Below are 17,657 nucleotides of genomic sequence, written 5' to 3'. Positions count from 1 at the left end.
ATCATACAAACCTCACAGACTCATCATGCTTACACTGTGTACTCGTTAATATCTGTTCATTTGTGGGTGTGTGTGCAGCATATTGTTAAAAAGCAGAAACAGATGGGCCTAGGTGGGTTGTAGTGAACCAAGTGGCTGTAAACCCAACTCTTGGTTGATCACTGAAGTATGTCTTAGGGTCGGAATAGGTTCACACTTTATAGACAGTGTCAAAATTCATTGAACTGACAAAGCAGACATATTTCACAGGGTTACTTCCAAATTCTTTCTTTATTAAACTTAGTAGACATTAAGTTAGTACTTTCATTTTTAATAAACCCCCTCAAGTATGCACCATGACTTAAAATATAATCTAAATATAAAGCACTCTGGTACTCCATGCCTTCGTTATAATTTAACACCACACTGAATGCTACTGCTTCATAAAGTGAATTCTTAAATACAGGACTGACTCTTCTCCTGGGTCCTGGTCTCCATGTCTGTTTTCAGTTCCTTCTAGGTTTTCTGTCTCTCCCCCACCTGCCTGCATGGGTCTCTGTGAGTAACAGCACTTGGTGTTTATAGCACCGGCTGCAATAACACAAAGGAATGGGCGGCCATCCCCTTCTCCCTTCTAATGACTGTGAGGCAGCCAACCCTGAATGAGATGGCACCGGACCTCACAGCTGGGGCAGAGCCAAGGAAATGTAGAGAGGAGGCTGAGTCAAGCCAGTAATTCTAGATACAGGGTGACTCCTCACAGACTCCGCAGAGCCCACAGAGGGCTCCTAGCTGAGTCCCACCCCAATCTCTTTTCACTGGTAAGTTACTGAAGCACTGATGTTCAGTTGCTGTGTGTCAAAGATGGCAGAGTGGATGTGCCCACCCTAACTACAGTGGGCACAGGACACAGATCTCCTTGTCACTCGTGTGGCACTGAATGCAATGAATCTCCCCCTCCACTGCTGCTTCTGGCTGCCTGGAACAGGAGCTGCTCCGAATTTCCCAACTGGATCAGTCTCCTCTGATGGTTAGGCAGTAGGCTGTATTCTGTAGCCTCCAAACCGAATATATGGCACACATCTCTTCTCAACAAATGACAACTGTGGTAGTAAACCGAGGTGAGGTTTCTCTGAAGCTTTACAGGCTCCCGTCTACTTGCCATTTCTGAAAGTGTTGATGAGCATTAAGTCTGGAGCAACAATTTAGCAGAACCTTGTATCTTCTCTTATGTACACAACTCCCCCATCTTTTCAGTATTAATACACAGGGTTTTGATGGCGATCCAAAGCCAACTCCACACTGGCTTCCAGTGTAGAAAACCTGGCGTATGGAAGGGGTCTGGAGAGATAAAGAGAAGCAATGGCAGAGAAAGTTGCAGCTTCTCCTTTGTCTCTTTTAAGCTCATCTCAGAAATACAGATGGCAGTCAGGGGGACAGATAGAAGGCAGCGGCCATCCCTGCTGCCACTCCTAAACACACTAGCTCCAGCTCTCTGCAGACTTAAAGTGCAATCGCTGCTATGAAGTTCTCAGGCCACGGATTGGGCTGGGAGAAATTCAAAGCTGAAACGTCAAACACACTGCTCACAGCTCAGAGGCTGGAAGAGGGGAGAGGGGCAAGGTAATGGCAGATCTCAGGCATTCAAGTGCATCAAGAGAACCAATGTCCTTTCTCTGTGTGAAGAAAAGTCATACATGGTAAAGAGTCTTAGTTTGGGAAATGTCTTCTATCTGAGGATGTGCCAATGTGTTAGAGTCCAAAGGCTGACAAAGGCAAGAAGCATCAGGGGTCCAACTGTCCTCCCTGCTGCCCGGCCATACAGATGGGCTTGACTGTCTTCCAGCAAGTCTTCAGCTCTTGGTGAGGAAGAGGCACACTGGACCAAAGGCATCTGGTAGGATGTGGCTCTCTTCTCGGGTCTGTCTGGGCTGGAGCCATCGCTGGGCCTCTGGCCATTAAACAGCAGGTAGCGGCCCCGGGCGTCCTGCTCCATTTTGAAGATCTCATACTCTGTGTGAGGTAGTTTGATGCCCAGAGCCACACAGCCATTGGTGTGTGTCACATCCTGTTGGATACCCACCTGCCAGGAGCCCTCAGCCCCACACTCGTTCCCACTGAAGACATTGAGGAGGGAGGCTGTGGCTCCATCCATGGGAGTGACTTTCATGTGATTCACTGTGGAGAAGAGAGATATACCCATGACTCCAGGGGGACAACGACACTGTTTCAACACAGCTTTCTCTTTAAAGCACAGTCCAATTGCTTGCCTAGCTGACCACAGTCGTCACAAAATTAGGCTCGGGTGAGAAGTCTCCTATGCTGATTTAAATGGTAGTCATGCCAAATACAGCCAGCCGGCTCACAGTACCATGCACCCTGCAGCTACAACTTAACTACAGGGCCCCGTGATGACTACAGTAAGTATCAGAAGAAATGCAGACATGGTGTGAAGTGTAAGGATGTGCGCAGGCTTTGTGTAAGTGTATTCATTTCACAGAAGTGACTAAAGCAACTTGGGTTTTTGGTATCTTCAGGGAGCCCTAAAATTAATTCCCTATGAATGCAAAGTCATGACAGTGTACTGTAGATATGGACAGAAAATGTGGGTAACATTTGCTTTAAATGCTGAGCCTAATTTGAAGATGATCACACCTGTGAGTGTGAAATACAACTACCCAGCATTCCTCAAAAAGTGCTCTTTGGGGTCACCCATCAACCCAGCTGCTCTCTTTATTTGGCATCACTCCCCAGGATGCAAAAAGAATCCATCTTTAACAAGACTCAAATGTTAGTTTTATGAAAAGGTTTTGAAGTATCCAAGAGGTTTCACATCAAACACGTAACTGAATCACGAACTTCGAAGGTGAATATGGGCCCATCAGTTGGGGGGCTAAATGCAGTTAGGCTGCAAACATCAAAGATAAGTAGAAAATAAATACAAGCCCCAGCCCTCGGGAATCCTTGGGGTCCTCCAAAGGGCTAACTTTTTATACAAGCATAGTGGGATTTCTTTTTAGTGAGCAGATTTTTCTTGGTTAAGTTTACCACAAGGCCAGTGTACACGACCTAAATTCCCCCATCAAAGGAGGGTGTCCATGCTCAGCGCTTTCCTTAGGTAACATAGACATCTCACAATAACTGGACTACAGTGGTACTCTGAAGGGGTTACCCAAGGAGCCAGCCACCCTCTTTATTTGGTATTACAAACTTGATACCTCCTTTCAGGCATTCAAACTTAGAATTAAAGCAGCAAGTTCCAACCTCAGCTTCCTTGCTTTGGGGGGAGGGGCAGTCAGAGAGAGAACTTTCCCATGATGTTCTCACCTTCAGCCTGGGACAGGCTATCATATGCAGCCTCAGCTCAGATTGGAAGCGACAGCTCTGGGCACCAAGAAGTAACCAACATCTGTTCTGTATTCCTCATTTAGCAAAAGTACCAAGCACGCAAACAGGCCTGATGCTACCAGAGAGGCTGCTACATTTAACTGGAGCATTCTTGACTCTCACATCACAGTGGCCCAAGTGACGGTTTGTGGTACATTGTACCTGGGTGTCTTGTGGAAGCCTGGTACTAGCCTTCTCTAGGCAGGAAGGAGCTCAGATGGTATTTCCAAGGATGCTTTAAGGCAGACATTCCTCTAACTTCATCCCCACAGCTCAAGCAGCAAAGATACCCTTTCTCTTAGGCTCTGCCACTGCAGAAATGTGCCAAGCTGTGCTGTGAGAAGTGGGGTAGCAGGCTTACCTTTGAACACAAACTCTGTGCCGCCCATGACCCTAGACGAGAGCATGCCGCGGCTGTAGCGGCCTCGGGCATAGATGGTGAATGTGGGGTGCTTGCAGACGGGGTCCGAGTAGTGGTAGTAATGTCCTTCCCAGGTGTTGTTGTTGTCATGAAAGATGAAGTGGCGGGTGAGGAAGAGGACTTCGGGGCGTACCTCACAGCGCTGGCTTACCCATTCCCCATGGAGGCCGATGGTCAGGTCAGCCTTGGGGGGCAGAATGGGAGGGTGGTGTTCGTCGGATCGGTAAATGATCCGGCAGGCTATACACCCATGGTTGTGGTTCTGAAACAAAGAAACAAAGACGTTTAGAGACTTTAGTCTTCTCATGAGCTCAGTGTGCATGTGTATCCTTGAAAACAGGGGAGGGGGAATTCACCGTGGTTAGGAGTGGGCACTTGGGGCACCATCATTTGTACCCAAACCCCCCTAAAAGAAATGGAGCCAGGCTCTTGTACCTAGACAGTAGAGCACAGTGTGTAATAGGATGTGTATTCACACAAGTGCCCATGGCTGGAACAGGACAGCCTGCCTAATGTCAGCTATGGCATGCACCCTTTAGAATCCTGTTGAGGTTTCAGATCCTCACAAATCCAGTGGATATGCATGGGTGAGGTTGCGGAGACATCCCAATCCTTTGGTCCTGTTTGTGGGAACGTAAAATGATACAGCCTTTGTGGATGAGAGACGGGTCCTCAAAAACTTAAACAGAGAATCACTATATGATCCAGCTACTACCCTCCTAAATACCTGTCCAGAAGAACTTAAAGCAAGGGCTCTGACCCACAGCAGCCAAAAGGAAAGCAATCCAACTGCACGGCCAGGAATGAATGGAGAAGCATGCTCTGCTCTGCATGTACGATGACAGAGAACGAGAGGTCATTAAATGAGAGACATTTAATGGTGACATCCAGAGACAGGAGGTGGGGAGGTGATGTTGGGGGATGAAAAGGAGGTAGGACAGAGAGCCCGGGTAACGAGCAGAACGTCAGTTTCACAAGGTGAGAGTCCTAGATAAGAACAGAGGTGAAAGCTGTTCGACATTGTGCTCTCAAGTGGGTACCCATGAAAAAGATTTCTGGGTGTACTTCAGCAGGATTCTGCTTTTCAAGGGAGAAACTGCCAAACACACCTAGGAAAACACAGAGGAGAGGAATCACAGGTCCCCTTGAGAGTGAATGAGGGATGTAGAGGAGGCACACAGAAGGGAATGGGGACCTCTGGGGCATGCACACAGCCTATCCATGTGTGTCTGGAGGCCAAGGTTTACAGCTCCTTAGCTCTTGACATGGCGGCTTTCCCAACTTTCTACGGCTTAAAGCCCACAGTAAATCTGTGTTCTCGCTTCCAGAAGAAGCAAGAATGCCTGTGAAGCATTTTAGTTGGTGCCCGTGTGACAGATGTCCTGGTGATCTGGGAGACTGTGGTAAGGGTGGGAGGGAGCCTCTTCCACACCCCTGTGAGACCTCTGTACTCACATGTCCCTTTTCATCCATTGGATGTTTAGTTATCGTTTATTTATAGCAGAGAACACTTCCTTGGTGCCTGTGATGCGTGGCTTGCAGATGGTGAGATAACTTTGGGTTCAGAGTTAAAGGGGGTTGGGGAGCAAACCTTCCCTCTCCTGGGATCCAGGCCCATTTGCTGGCCTGGGATTCCTGCAGAGGGCTTTGTGGCAAGGGGAGAATATAAACCATGCTCTATCCTGTTATCGGCAGAGCACGGGGTGATAGGACCCAGGGAGATAACATGTAAACAGCCCATTGAAAGCAGAGCTGAGTCAGAGCGGATGAGAATATCTCTGGCCAGACACTGAAGCCTGAGCCAGCCCCGCTGCCTACCTCACAGCTGGTGGTGGCCACAGACAAGTTATTCATCTCTCTCTACTTCAACTTTGCACCCGATTCCCAGAAGCTCTTACAATGCTCCTGTGGGGTGAATAATTTTTCACCCATCTCTACCTCCACTTCTCCAGCTCACGCACCACAACTTGATTTTCTATATCTGATCAGAGTTTAGGGCGGGTAACTGTGCCACCTTCATTTCTGGCCTTTCTAGGAAGTTAAGTCTCAATCCCTGAAAAAATGTTTTCCCCATCTGTGACAGTATTGGTTTAGGAACAGCTCAGTGCTGATAGGACAACACTGAAGATCAATGCTCTTTAGTTCAACAGAAAAGGGTTGGGGAGGGGTAGGGCCCAGCTGTCACCTATGCTGTACCACAATGGCACCAGGAACGGTAGGCTGGTGTTCATAAATAGCACTTCTTTAAGAATAGCAGTCAGGAGTCCTGGGCTCCAAAAGGATTCTTCTGGCCCGTGGTTCTGCCAGAAGAATTGTGCTCTAGATAAAGGTTTTCCATTGGGCAGAAATCAAAAGCAGGCTTGGCGTGGTTGAACCAGTGGGCCTGTGGGATTTGGGTTCATGGCAGTGGCCAGGAAGACCCTGGCTCTTAAGCATTACTACTACCAAACTCTTACTCTGGTTATTTTGTTTTATTATGTTTTTTTAAGGTTATAGAACTCACCATCTTATTTTTAAGTGTAGCATTGTATGGCATTAAGTACAGTCACATGACTAGGTATCGATCACACTGTCTATCTCTAGAATCGTCTTATCTTTCCTAATGAACATGATCCTCTATCCCTCCCTCTCCTAGCCTGTGGCAACCACCCCTACACTTTCTGTCTTTGAACATGACAAGACTAAGGACCTCCAAATGAGATAACTAAGGCCCTCCTATAAAGAGACTCATGCAGTATCTGCAATTTTGTGACTGGCCCGCATCATTATCAAATGTATTCTAGGTTCTCCCATGCTAGAGCATGGGTCAGAAAGTCCTTCCTTTTTGAGGCCTAAACATTTCATGCAGGGACACATTTTGCTTATCTGTCCCTAGACATTTAGACTGCCTCTCCCTGGTCACTGCTGTGAATAACACCACAAGTATGCATTCGCATCTCTCCTTCAGTCGCTTTGAGTATATACCTAGATGTAAACAGCTATACCATATGGCAATGCAATGTTTGCATTTTTGAGGGAGAAGCCCGTGTTCCACAGCAGTTGTGCCTTCTGACATCTTATCAGTAAGCTACAAGCGTTCCAACTCCCCCATACCCTTGCCGAGATTCATTTTCTACTTCTCTCCCTCTGGTAACAGCTGTCCCAATGGGCAACTTCCTACTGGAGTCTAAATTTATCCTTCCGTAGCATTTTGATAAAAAGTGTATCTCATTTGTACAATTCTTTTGAGGATGGTCTGTTTTGCCCACCTCCCCATCCCCTTTGAAGCAGTTTTGCAGTTACCATTAAGCAACAAAAGATGTCATACGCAGAGGCAGAGTTTTGGCCTCAGTAAATGAGATCAAGAGAGTGACAGTTTTAGTCATGGGGGTGTGTAAGGAGATGCTTCTCTGTGTGAATTAAATTTTGAAAATTGCTTTCTTAAATTCTTACACTCGTTGACATAAATAAAAATGAAAGGGACCTACAGCAATATCATCACAGTAGCGGAGAACAAAGCCTACATGCTGTATTGCTCCACAGCTTTGTTTCTAGGGTGGTTTAATGAGAGCCTTTAGAGATTAGCAGACAAGAACTCCATATGCAGATTGTTCACGTGGAAGAGGATTTGCCCCATCAGATAGCATATGCTTTACAAAATTAGTTTTACTAAAATAAAAAAACAAATAAAATATTCTGACACACGATTTCTACTTGAAAAAAAGGTTCTTTCCTAGGCTTGCCAACTTGGCTGTATACTACTGCATTTCCCTCCATGTTAGAGCTATTTACAGTCAGAGCTTCTGGATACACAGGGTTTGAAGGTTAAAAATCATGGCGGCGGGGGTGGGGGCAGTAGGTGTTTCTTTGTGGCTGTTCTTTACACCCACTATAAAAAGCTCTAATCAAGGGACTGAGGTTGCTGTGGAGAGTACTCATCTGGTATGTGATTTTGGGTTCCATGCGTAGCACCAGGGGTTGGGGGAAGACTTAATTCAAGAGGGTTGGAGCCAGAAATAAGTCCGATACAAGTGTTCTCTGAAAAGAACTTGTGTTAAAAATGGAAATCGACCCAGCGGTACATGGCACTGCTGGCAGGAAGCATGGTTGGTTTGTCTGCATGCTGTTCCTAGGCATCAGGTTCAAGAACTACAGCCAGTGCATAGGCTATGGGACTCCGAAGCGCTCAGGTACATCTATGTCTCAAGTTTAATGAGAATGTTGGCATATTTTCCAGCCGAGGTAACCAAGGTGCAGAGAAAGAAAATAACTTGGGCCAGATGACCTCACAAACTGAAGCAGTCTTGCGCCTCTAATTCCTAGGGCTTATGGAGTGCTGCCTCCTTCTTATTCAGCTCTGAGGCTTGAGGTTCTGCAAACAGCAAATGTACCCTCAACAAGGCCTGTAGCCCCATGGAAAAGGGCTCTGAGGCTGATGACTGATGGGGGCTCTTCAGGCTTCTCCTGTTTCCTGCCAGCATTTATTTCTGGAGGGTTGGTCAACAGCATCTGCTGACAGTGCCCACTTGTTTCCATGGGCTTCCGAGAATGGAAGAAATTACTTGAGAAGATCTTGTGAAAGATCAATTAGAGTAGCAGGCTGAACAAAGCACAAGCCTTCAAAGCAGCAATTCTTGGCTTAAAAGTTTTGTTCAAGGAGAGAAATGGGAGGAGAAGATGGAAACTTCCTTTTCTAAGGCTTTGCTCCATTGGATTAAAACAAACTCTTCATGTTTCTCATACAAAAATCCAGGGTAGCCGTAAGCCTACGGTGAATGCTCCTGTGATGGCTACTTGCTGTGTGCTGGGTGACATTTCTGTTCCAGACAATATGGCTTCTGCATTTATCCTTTCAGGCCAAGACCAGTGTGGCCCCTCACATTCTTTAGGTTGCCTGGCAGAACATCGCCAGGCCTGACGAGACTCCCGACAGACAAACTGATAGGGAGAAAGTATCGCAGGATATTTAAGGAGATAAATAATGAAGTCACATTTGTCTATCAGGAGAGATGCTGTCTACGGGAGGAGCATCTTGCAGTGCATTCCGGAGACAGACTCAGAGTCAAGGAGATGGCTCAGTGGATAGGGACACTTGCTGCCAAAGCTCTGTATGTGTGCACACACACAAGGCAAATAAATAAATGAATAAATTTAGATCTGGATTCAGGTAACCTATGACCTCTGGATCGTTTTGATCCCTTCAAGGGGCTGGGATGACTTCACTGGTCACAGAGGAAATTTCCTGCCTGCTCCCCTCCTCTCTCCCGAGCTGCTGAGACATACTTTTTAAATGGCCAATTTCCTGCTTCTTGGGGGTTTCACTCTGGACTCTCAGCGCTTTTGCCTTTTAAGGGATGAAATGTTTACCGCTTGCATTGTCCTTGACAACAAATCTTTCCTAGCCTGCTAACTCCTTAAATAAAGAAACCCTGCTTGCCTGTTTGTCTGCCAAAACCCTCTGGAGGAGTCAAAAAATAACAAGATCTACATCAGCAATCAGGGCAGGGCAATGTCGCTGTAGCAAAACTAGAAACCCTAACTGTGCCGCCAGTACCCTGTTTGTATATACATACATACATACATACATACATACATACGTACGTACACACACACACACACACACACACACACACACACACACACACACACCATGCTACGGCATATGCTGTCTGGTGAACACCTTGGCCCAGTAATGGGAAGTTTTCTTTAGGAAAATTCATAAGCATGGCCCGGAAAACTCTCAACCTTGGGTCTCGCACCACCACATTCATCTTCTGTCATCTCTGCCATGTCCTACCCTTTCCCACTGTGGCAGAAGAGAACGCACACAGGGCCCTCGCTCAAAAGCACCTTGTCCCTGAGCTAGTATCCTGTCGAATTACCCAGGAGTCTCATAGCATATGCTCAAGGAACTGATAACAAACCTAGCCTGTAGCAGTGATGGGCTGAAAATGTCTACTGTCCATGGGCACCTGTTCCAGTCCCTCTGATGTCACTAATGCCAGGAAGCTCCACAGATCACCGTCCGTATGGTCAGCCCTCTCCGTGAATAGGTTTTTTTTTAATCTGAGAATACATCTGAGTTCAGATCAAAATACAAAGGGAGAAACACTGCACCTGTACTAAACGTACATGCGTTTCTGCTTGTAGCATCCTGAAAGACACAGTACAACAGGCACTGATTGGTATAGGCTCCTGCTTTCTTACATGCTGTAAGTCCACTAGAGATGGGCACAGTGTATGGAGGCATACAGAGCTTCCACGCACACATAACTCCATCATAGGACTTGAGCTGTCTTTTGATGTCTGTGGGGTCTTGGAACCAATGCCCTGTAGACAATGAAAGCCACCATTCTCAAACAAGACTCTGAATTACAAACTGATGCTGGTTCCCAGCCTGAGAGTCTCTGTGAGACTGGAGAGTGTGTCAGAGCAATGACCCTTTTCTTTCTGTCAGGGTCAGGTGCCGTGAAGGCCTCTCGTTGTCTTCCCTCCCACACCCATGCAAGCTGTGGGAACACGTTTGCTAGGTCAGAATATTTAAGACACACAATGCCTGGGGGTTGCTTTTAGACAATCCTTTTGATTTGCAACCCTGTGGATGAATCTGTAGAGGATTTGGGAGAACGATCAATTCCATCGGCTTAAAACTCTTGCCATTTCTAAGGCTCCTGGCCAGTATTTGCTTTTAATAATCATTTAAGTCTATCACTGGATGAATGAACTGGGTATACATTCCAACTAGACAGCTCTCATGAATCGAGGCAGAGGGTGGTACTGTGCTGGGCTTAAACTCCCACTCGGAGCATCTTCTTAGGGGTTATTTTAGGCCACCTGAGTTTTCTTAACGAAGAGTAGCCAATTTCCTCCTGAAAGAAATCCCCACACACCTGAGTCTGCAAATAGCTCTTATTTGCCAAAGGACTCAGAGCCTCAGAGCCAAGCTGCATAAAGCCTAGAAAAACAAGTTGTCTTTAAGTTTCTATTTTTGCATGGTGTCCTGTTTCCACAGGGGCTAAGACTAGTGGTTTCAAACTCAATTTAGCGTTAAACTAAGTTTCAGCCAGGTCTCCATGGACCAGCAATTAGGGGGAGGCAACAAGTTCAAAGCTAGAGATTCCAGGACCCCTGCACAGGCGTGTGCACTCTTTGAAGAAACTCTTTCCCAGTTGCTTCCTGTCCCGGGCTAGACAGCCACAACCAGCCCAAACAACCTGCTTCTGGAATGTCCCACGGGCACAAGCAACTTGGCTTTAGCAAGCCCGGTGTCTAGAAAGACACTGGCCAAGTCCGTTTACTTTCTCCTAGCTGTCTTGGGGAAGGATCTAAAAACTTCCTGAGGGGCATCACTATGTACCAACGCCAAGAGCTACAAGGCAAGGGACAACAAGAGAAGAATGGGTCCTTTCAGCTGCTGAAGCCAGTGGTCCTACACAGTCGTGCAACCATCCTGCCTGGGCAACCACAGCGGTCCCACAGCATAGGTTTTGCTGAGCCAGGGCAGCCTAAGCCTTCCTCCCAGTGGCTACCAGCTTTATCTGTGGCTTCCTATTCCTTATGATGCCTAGCTGGGATTTTCCTTTTCTTTTCTTGAATTTTAATTTTCCCCTGGCAATGATGTTTAGGTTCTGCAAGACCATGGTACAAATTACAGAAAGCACCTAAAGGAAACCTCAGTCTTACCACCCCCACCCTTCCTCGGAATCCATTGCTAGGTTCCCCCTCTTCATATCCTCTGTTCCTCCCTTCTTGAAAGCATTAGCTTCACACAAATGAGATCACTTTACACATGCTGGCATTCCCCTTATCACTTTTATGAAGAATGTTCCAGATAAACCTCACTTCCTCAAGTTCTTCTCACCGTTCATGCTTCTGGAATCTTGGATTTGGACCTGGGGTTTAAGAAGTCTGATTTTTGAGAATCTGGATAAATGCTCCCACAACTGCCTCATCAGAGAAGGGAGGGAAGACGGGGGGTGGGAGGGGGTATGTGTCTCGTGGCTTCAGACAGCCCTTGAACACCCTCCTTCAGCCAGCAATCTTCATTTCTCCAAGAGCTGTCAGCCAATAGGGCTCCTCTCTCCAGCTCAGGGACACAGGACAGACAGCATCTGTGCAGTTCCTCCATGGTAAAGGAAATGGGGGCTCTAAGGGGTCAGAAAAGGAACACTTGACCTCAGCCGATGCCAGCAGGACAGCTGTGTACCAGGACTGGCTCCCATTTCCAAACTCCACAGGCTTGCCAATTTATCCAGAGTTCAAGAAAATCTTTTAACTGTTTAGAAATAAAACTCCCCCAGAGAAGGTCAACATTGTGCCTGTCACCCTGAAATCCCATGCCAGGCCGGTATAACTGGTTCTGAAGAGGGTCTTCCTCACTCCTCAGAGTCACATGCCAGTCAGGCTCTGACCTCTGACCCGCGGAGGAACACTAGCCTCAGGATAGGTCCTTCCAACCTGGAACCATAGGTAAGAGGTTCATCTTGAAACCTTCACACCTTGGAGGTAAGGCACAGAAGGTGGGAGAAGAGATTCATGTAAAAAAAAGGGGGGTGGGGCAGGGAGAACAGGAAACAAAAACCAATTCTTCTCCTTCTGGAGCTTAAAGGAGCTTAAGAAATCAAAGAGCCCAAGTGGGCACATGCTGGCAAGGAAACAGAACCTGGCCCTAGGCATGCAAACAGTGGCACAAGGTTAGGTAAGGGGCAGACAGCCGACCCGACTCTAGCCACTGGGGGGGGGGGATTTTTGCTGTTCTGTTGTTTCCTGTCTATTTTCAAGACAATGTCTTATACGGTAGTTCAGGCTGGTCCTGGTCTATCTCACTATATAGCCGAGGCATGCCTCTCAGCAATTCTGCCTCAGCCTCTTGAGTGCAAGAATTATTCATGAGCCTATATACTAGGCATGCAGCTGCTTTTCTGCTCACTGGAGGGGGTGCAGGAGATGATAATGGCTCTGCCTGCTTGGCAGATTGCCATAAGGGTTTGGAGTAACAGAACAGGCGCATGTTCCTGGCTAAGGTGTCATTGGTGGACAACTCAGACCGCATGCTGTACGTTAGTATTCACTCAAAGGACACCTCACATGTAGATGTGAATCCTTTTCCCTTCCTCCATTTCTAACCCAATTCCAAGCAAGATGGCGGGCATCTGTGAAGCTTACTGAAGATTATAGATGGTGCAACCTGCCAACCAGTACTTGGAACAGAACCGGAAGCCAGAAATCTTTAGGTACTTCTCTAAAAGATCTCCTGAAGCCTGGCCTAGAACCATGCCCCCAGCAGAAGGCAACATCCTGTTAAGCACTTCCAACACCACAGAGGGATGGAGTTTTAGGCCCCTTGCCCATCACAGAAAGAGGATACCACCTTGAGTACCACACCTTCCCCTGCCTCTTGGGTGCTTCTAAACATTAAGGATAAAACATAATGGACCCTCCTCCTTCGTGTGGGAAAAAAAGCTACAGGAACCCTGCTGGGTCCTGAGGGTGAGCTGACCACAGCAGTGCAGTATTGCCCCAGGCAGTCCCGGGCTTGTGTGCGCTGGACCTCCATGAGGCATCACCTTGCACACCGGACACACTTTTCATAGTATTAATAAAGTTGATTATTTAGTAAAGCTCCATTACATGAGCTTGCAACTGCAGATGGAAAGAAAGGCAGCCCTGGACCATCTCCAGCAGAGAAGTGCCTGAGATGTCTTGGTTAGTGATGAGAACTGGTTTTTGTTTCCTGTTTCCCACCCCCTCCTTTTCATGAATCTCTTCTCCCACCTTCCCTGTCATACCTCAGAGGGACCTATAAAGACGACTTTAATTAATGGAGAAAAGTCAACCAGAGCTCTGTGTGTAGACCCACTATTCTTAGCTGTGTTCCGCCAAGGCCAACTAGCATGGCTAGTGGACACTATAGACAAAAATTCCCTGACTGCTCCTACAGGCTTGAGTCTGTCTGCTCAGCCAAGCCAGGAACCACAAAACATTAACTGACATGATTTGGAGCTTCGAGGAGGAGATGGCTTGTGAATTCCAAATACTAATAGAACATAACTCAAATAATGAGACTTATGAGGTTTAATTGCTTCCTGCTTTCCTCCGTCCCCCTTCTAATCTCAGTGACTCTCTAAGCTGTTTAATAAAAAAAAAAGAAGACGGGTCTTGAAGAAAGAGATTTGGTTCAAATATTGGCATGGAAATTCACCAAGAGTATGACAAAGGCACATGACCTAAGAACCTTGGGAGTAACGATAGCATGTCTCAGGAAGCCACTGGCAACCTGGAAGCAGGAATAGGTAAATGGTCACAAGGAAGTCTAAGAGACAGCATGCCACTGTCCCTTCCCACTGTTCCTTCCACCTTCTCCTGTATTGGGGTGTGTGCTGCTGATGGAGTCTTTCCCAGCATAGTGGTCATGGTACCCCTCATGTTCCCCATGTTGCACTCTGGGCTATACATACAGCTTCTGTGATGTTGGAGTTATTGTTAATGGGCAATACAACTACTCCCAGGAACACAAAACACATGGGGGGCAGCCCTGAAGTCCCAGCTACATGTCCCTTTCCAGCCTTCCATGCTTCTCCTTTTACTTTCTAGAAACACCTCCTCTATGAGGTAGAACACAACATTCCCCAGGTTCCCCGGGATCTCTCTGACATGCCCTATGGGCCACTTATTTTACTTAATCAAGGAGATACAGACATTGAAGGACTGTGACTAGGTAAGTACCTTGGCATTCTGCAGGGGAGGCTGGTAACTGGATGGCCGGTAGAACACCCTCTGGGTAGCGTCAGTGTGGATGTCGCCCAGGAAGAGCTCCTCTACCAGGTGGTCCAGGCTATGGTGGGGATATTGTTTCTCCACACGGATTAGCTGAAGCTCATGCATGGCAAAGTTCACAGCCTTGGTGCATTCATGGTTACTCTCCTCCTGCCACAGGTCATAGGCTACATCCTGTACCCAGGGACCACCAGGAGCCAGAAAGCCTGGACAAGTTCGGTTGACCAGTTGGCTGAGTTGTTCAGCAACTGCTTCTGTGTGGCAGATGACTTGGACACCATGAAGCTGGTAGTCAGCCTCGGTGCCCCCACGGATGATCCAGGACGCCTGACGTAGCCGGATCTTGCCTCGGACAATGAGGGTATAGGTGGGATTTGTACAACGGTTGCTGCCGTAGTAAAACTGGTAGGCCTTGAAGGTATTATTGCCGTAGAATCTGTAAGACCTTGTGATGAACTCTGGGCCTGACCTTACTTCACAGCTGTTGAAGACAAGAACAGGGGAAGAGCTTGGTAAATCCAATGGCATGTGGAAGACAGCCAGGACATGGCAAGCCATGGCAGTAAAAAGAACAATGCCTTCTATGTCCCTTACAAATGCCAATTTATTGAATCTTCACAGTAGCCTAGGTACTGTGTATGACTACCACCCACATCTAAGGAAACTGAGGCAAAAGATGAAGAGACAGGTACAAGATTGCATGAGCCTGACCATCAATCTAGACAAAGCAGCTTCAGTAACTGACCTTAAATACTCTCTTCCAAAAGATTTTCACTCATTGTATGTGAGGAGAAGCGGGGACCCCTTTAGGGAAGCTCCCTCTCTCTGGATAAGAGGGAACAGTGTGCTGTTGGCCTATATAAGGAACACCCACCTTGTAGATAAAAAAACAAGACTCATGAATACTTCAAATCAGGGACCTTGTCTAGGCTGGTAGGAGACCTTTGTTTGTTCTGAAATGGAATCTTGGCAGAGATGGAAGTCTACCCTTCTATCTACTCAAAAGTTTTATCCTTTTTGTGGGAAAAAACATAAGAGGCAGTTAAATGAAAGCAAAACCAGCAAAATAAGAGAGATTCCTTTGGTATTTATTGACTGACCTGGGGGAAATGCCCTTAGATAAATACTAGGCTCCCAAGCCAGAAACCCTGTGACTGGATTCTACGGAGCCAAATAGCTTGGTGGGCTCAGGGACATTCTCACATGGTTGTCACCAATCCATATGGGCACAGCAGAGCCTGTACTAGTGGAGGCAGGGACTCTTGAATCACAGCCCAGAGTTTGTCTGTGAAGCTTGTTAGACCCTGGTCTTTTCAGTTAGGACTCTTGGCTCATCAGAATTTTTCCTGTGCTCATGAACAACACTGAGCTGAGCTGACAGCATGTCTAAATCAAGCAACTGGGATGCCATCGAAAGTACAGGTGCTTCCCAACATTGACAACAACTTGGACTTTTAGTTGGCAGATTGAGGAGGGATAACTCCTACTTAACATGGGTACCTTTTGCTATGTAAATACATTCATTAATGTTAAATAATGCCTTGTGGGTGTAAAACACATAGTCCTTTGAGCACTGGTCATTGGAGGCAGAAGAAAGGGGCAAAGGCCACCCCAAGCTTTTGACCCAAAGGCACTGGAGTTGAGAGTGATCATTGACAGAGGTCAGTGGAGGTGGAGGTGGGAAGAGCTCTCCTTTTTCATTTTTTCTTTTGATCTTTTCCTTTTAATCTCAACATCAAACGTCTGTGAACTCTGCCTCCTGAACTTGTGTATCTCAGACCCAGTCATTTCTCCTCTGCACTCCTGCCACCATCAGCTCTGGCCAGAAGTGTGCACATCTCTCAAGGGTCAATCCCAGCCTTCGGTTGCTCCCGTATATTTGCCACAAGACTGCTGCAGGGCCCTTTAATAAATCTGGATCATATTATAAGCAATCCTTACAAGTTTTCTTAGATTAGAATACCTGTAACTAGACACACCTGTAGTCTTACTATCCCAAAGGCTTAACAGGAGAAACATTTAGCCCAGGAGTTCAAGGTTAGCCTTGAACTAAGCTAGTTCAAGGGTAACACAATAAAATGCTGTCCTAAAAACAAAACAAAACCACAAAACACAGCCAAACCGCCATCAACAAGAGGTCTACTCTAAATTAACAACAATAACAGCAATGACAAAAAGATGTATCTTCAAGATAGCAAGATAGCTCAGCGCCATCCTACACACAGGGAGCTAGGTTGCAGGGCTGGGCTCAGTGGGGTCTCCTGGCTGGTCAAACCATACCCATTCTATATGCAGCCATAACTTAACTACTTTCTCTGCATAGATAACTCTTCTAGACTTTTAGGGCCCATCCTGATTCTAAAACAGATGGACCCTGCTCCTCTGGGTCCATCTGCAAAACCTCCAACAATACAGACCAATTCTGTTTGAGCTATAGACACAAAATTATACACAACTGCTGGCCCCATAGCAGCCACCTAATAAATGACCATTTTAGAGTTAAAATTTCACATTTAAAATATATCTGCAAAGAGTTTATCACAGTTATTTTAACAGACCCATTTTTAGAAAAAAATTAATGTCATCATTTTATAGGATTTCTTTTATCTATGTGCATATGTGTTGAGTTATTCCCAGAAGGTCTCTGGGGGCTTCTCTCCATATCCCAGGAACTGTGCATAGGGAGACGTCATCAGATCCCAGCTAGTCTTGTTAACACTCAACAATTTAATGGGTAGAAAGAAAATCGCTGATCTGCCTCTAGGCTATTTTTAAAAGCTCTAATGGAAGATAAGCCAGAGCTCAAACTAGGATAAATCTCAGCTTCGCAGCACAGAAAAGAATCTAAGAAGTGGCTAGTAAAGGCAGCTCTTAACTTACTCTTGGTGCCCTGAAACCATAGATTAAGTTACCAGAATATGGCAAGAATATTTAGACCATAAGAAGCTTTGCAGTCATGTTTCAGGGTTGGTGAAGTGCAGATGCTTAATTTCACTTGCTAATGGTTTCTCTTTATACAAGACTGGTCCCACAGAGTTCAGTAAACAAGGATCTATTCACTCATACTGTGTGGCTAGCAGTGCTGTGATACCACTGCTGCTTTGGAGTGAGATTT

General features: G+C 46.5%; 1 protein-coding gene across 1 annotated transcript in view; it reads right to left on the bottom strand.

Moving 5' to 3' along the window:
* Nucleotides 1-288: 288 nt before the first annotated feature.
* APCDD1 (APC down-regulated 1) overlaps nucleotides 289-17,657 on the bottom strand; it is a gene marked incomplete at its 5' end in the record, with an annotated part of 26,236 nt that continues 8,867 nt past the window's right edge. The window contains 3 exons of the mRNA XM_080920118.1: nucleotides 289-2,157; nucleotides 3,728-4,049; nucleotides 14,492-15,023. Of these exons, the coding sequence (XP_080776244.1) occupies nucleotides 1,709-2,157; nucleotides 3,728-4,049; nucleotides 14,492-15,023 (1,303 nt within the window). The 3' untranslated portion in view covers nucleotides 289-1,708. The remainder of the gene's footprint in view (nucleotides 2,158-3,727; nucleotides 4,050-14,491; nucleotides 15,024-17,657) is intronic.

The sequence above is a fragment of the Micromys minutus genome, assembly GCF_963924665.1.
Source record: "Micromys minutus genome assembly, chromosome: 8".
Classification (NCBI taxonomy): Eukaryota; Metazoa; Chordata; class Mammalia; order Rodentia; family Muridae; genus Micromys; species Micromys minutus.
This window is presented reverse-complemented; position numbering and strand designations above follow the sequence as displayed.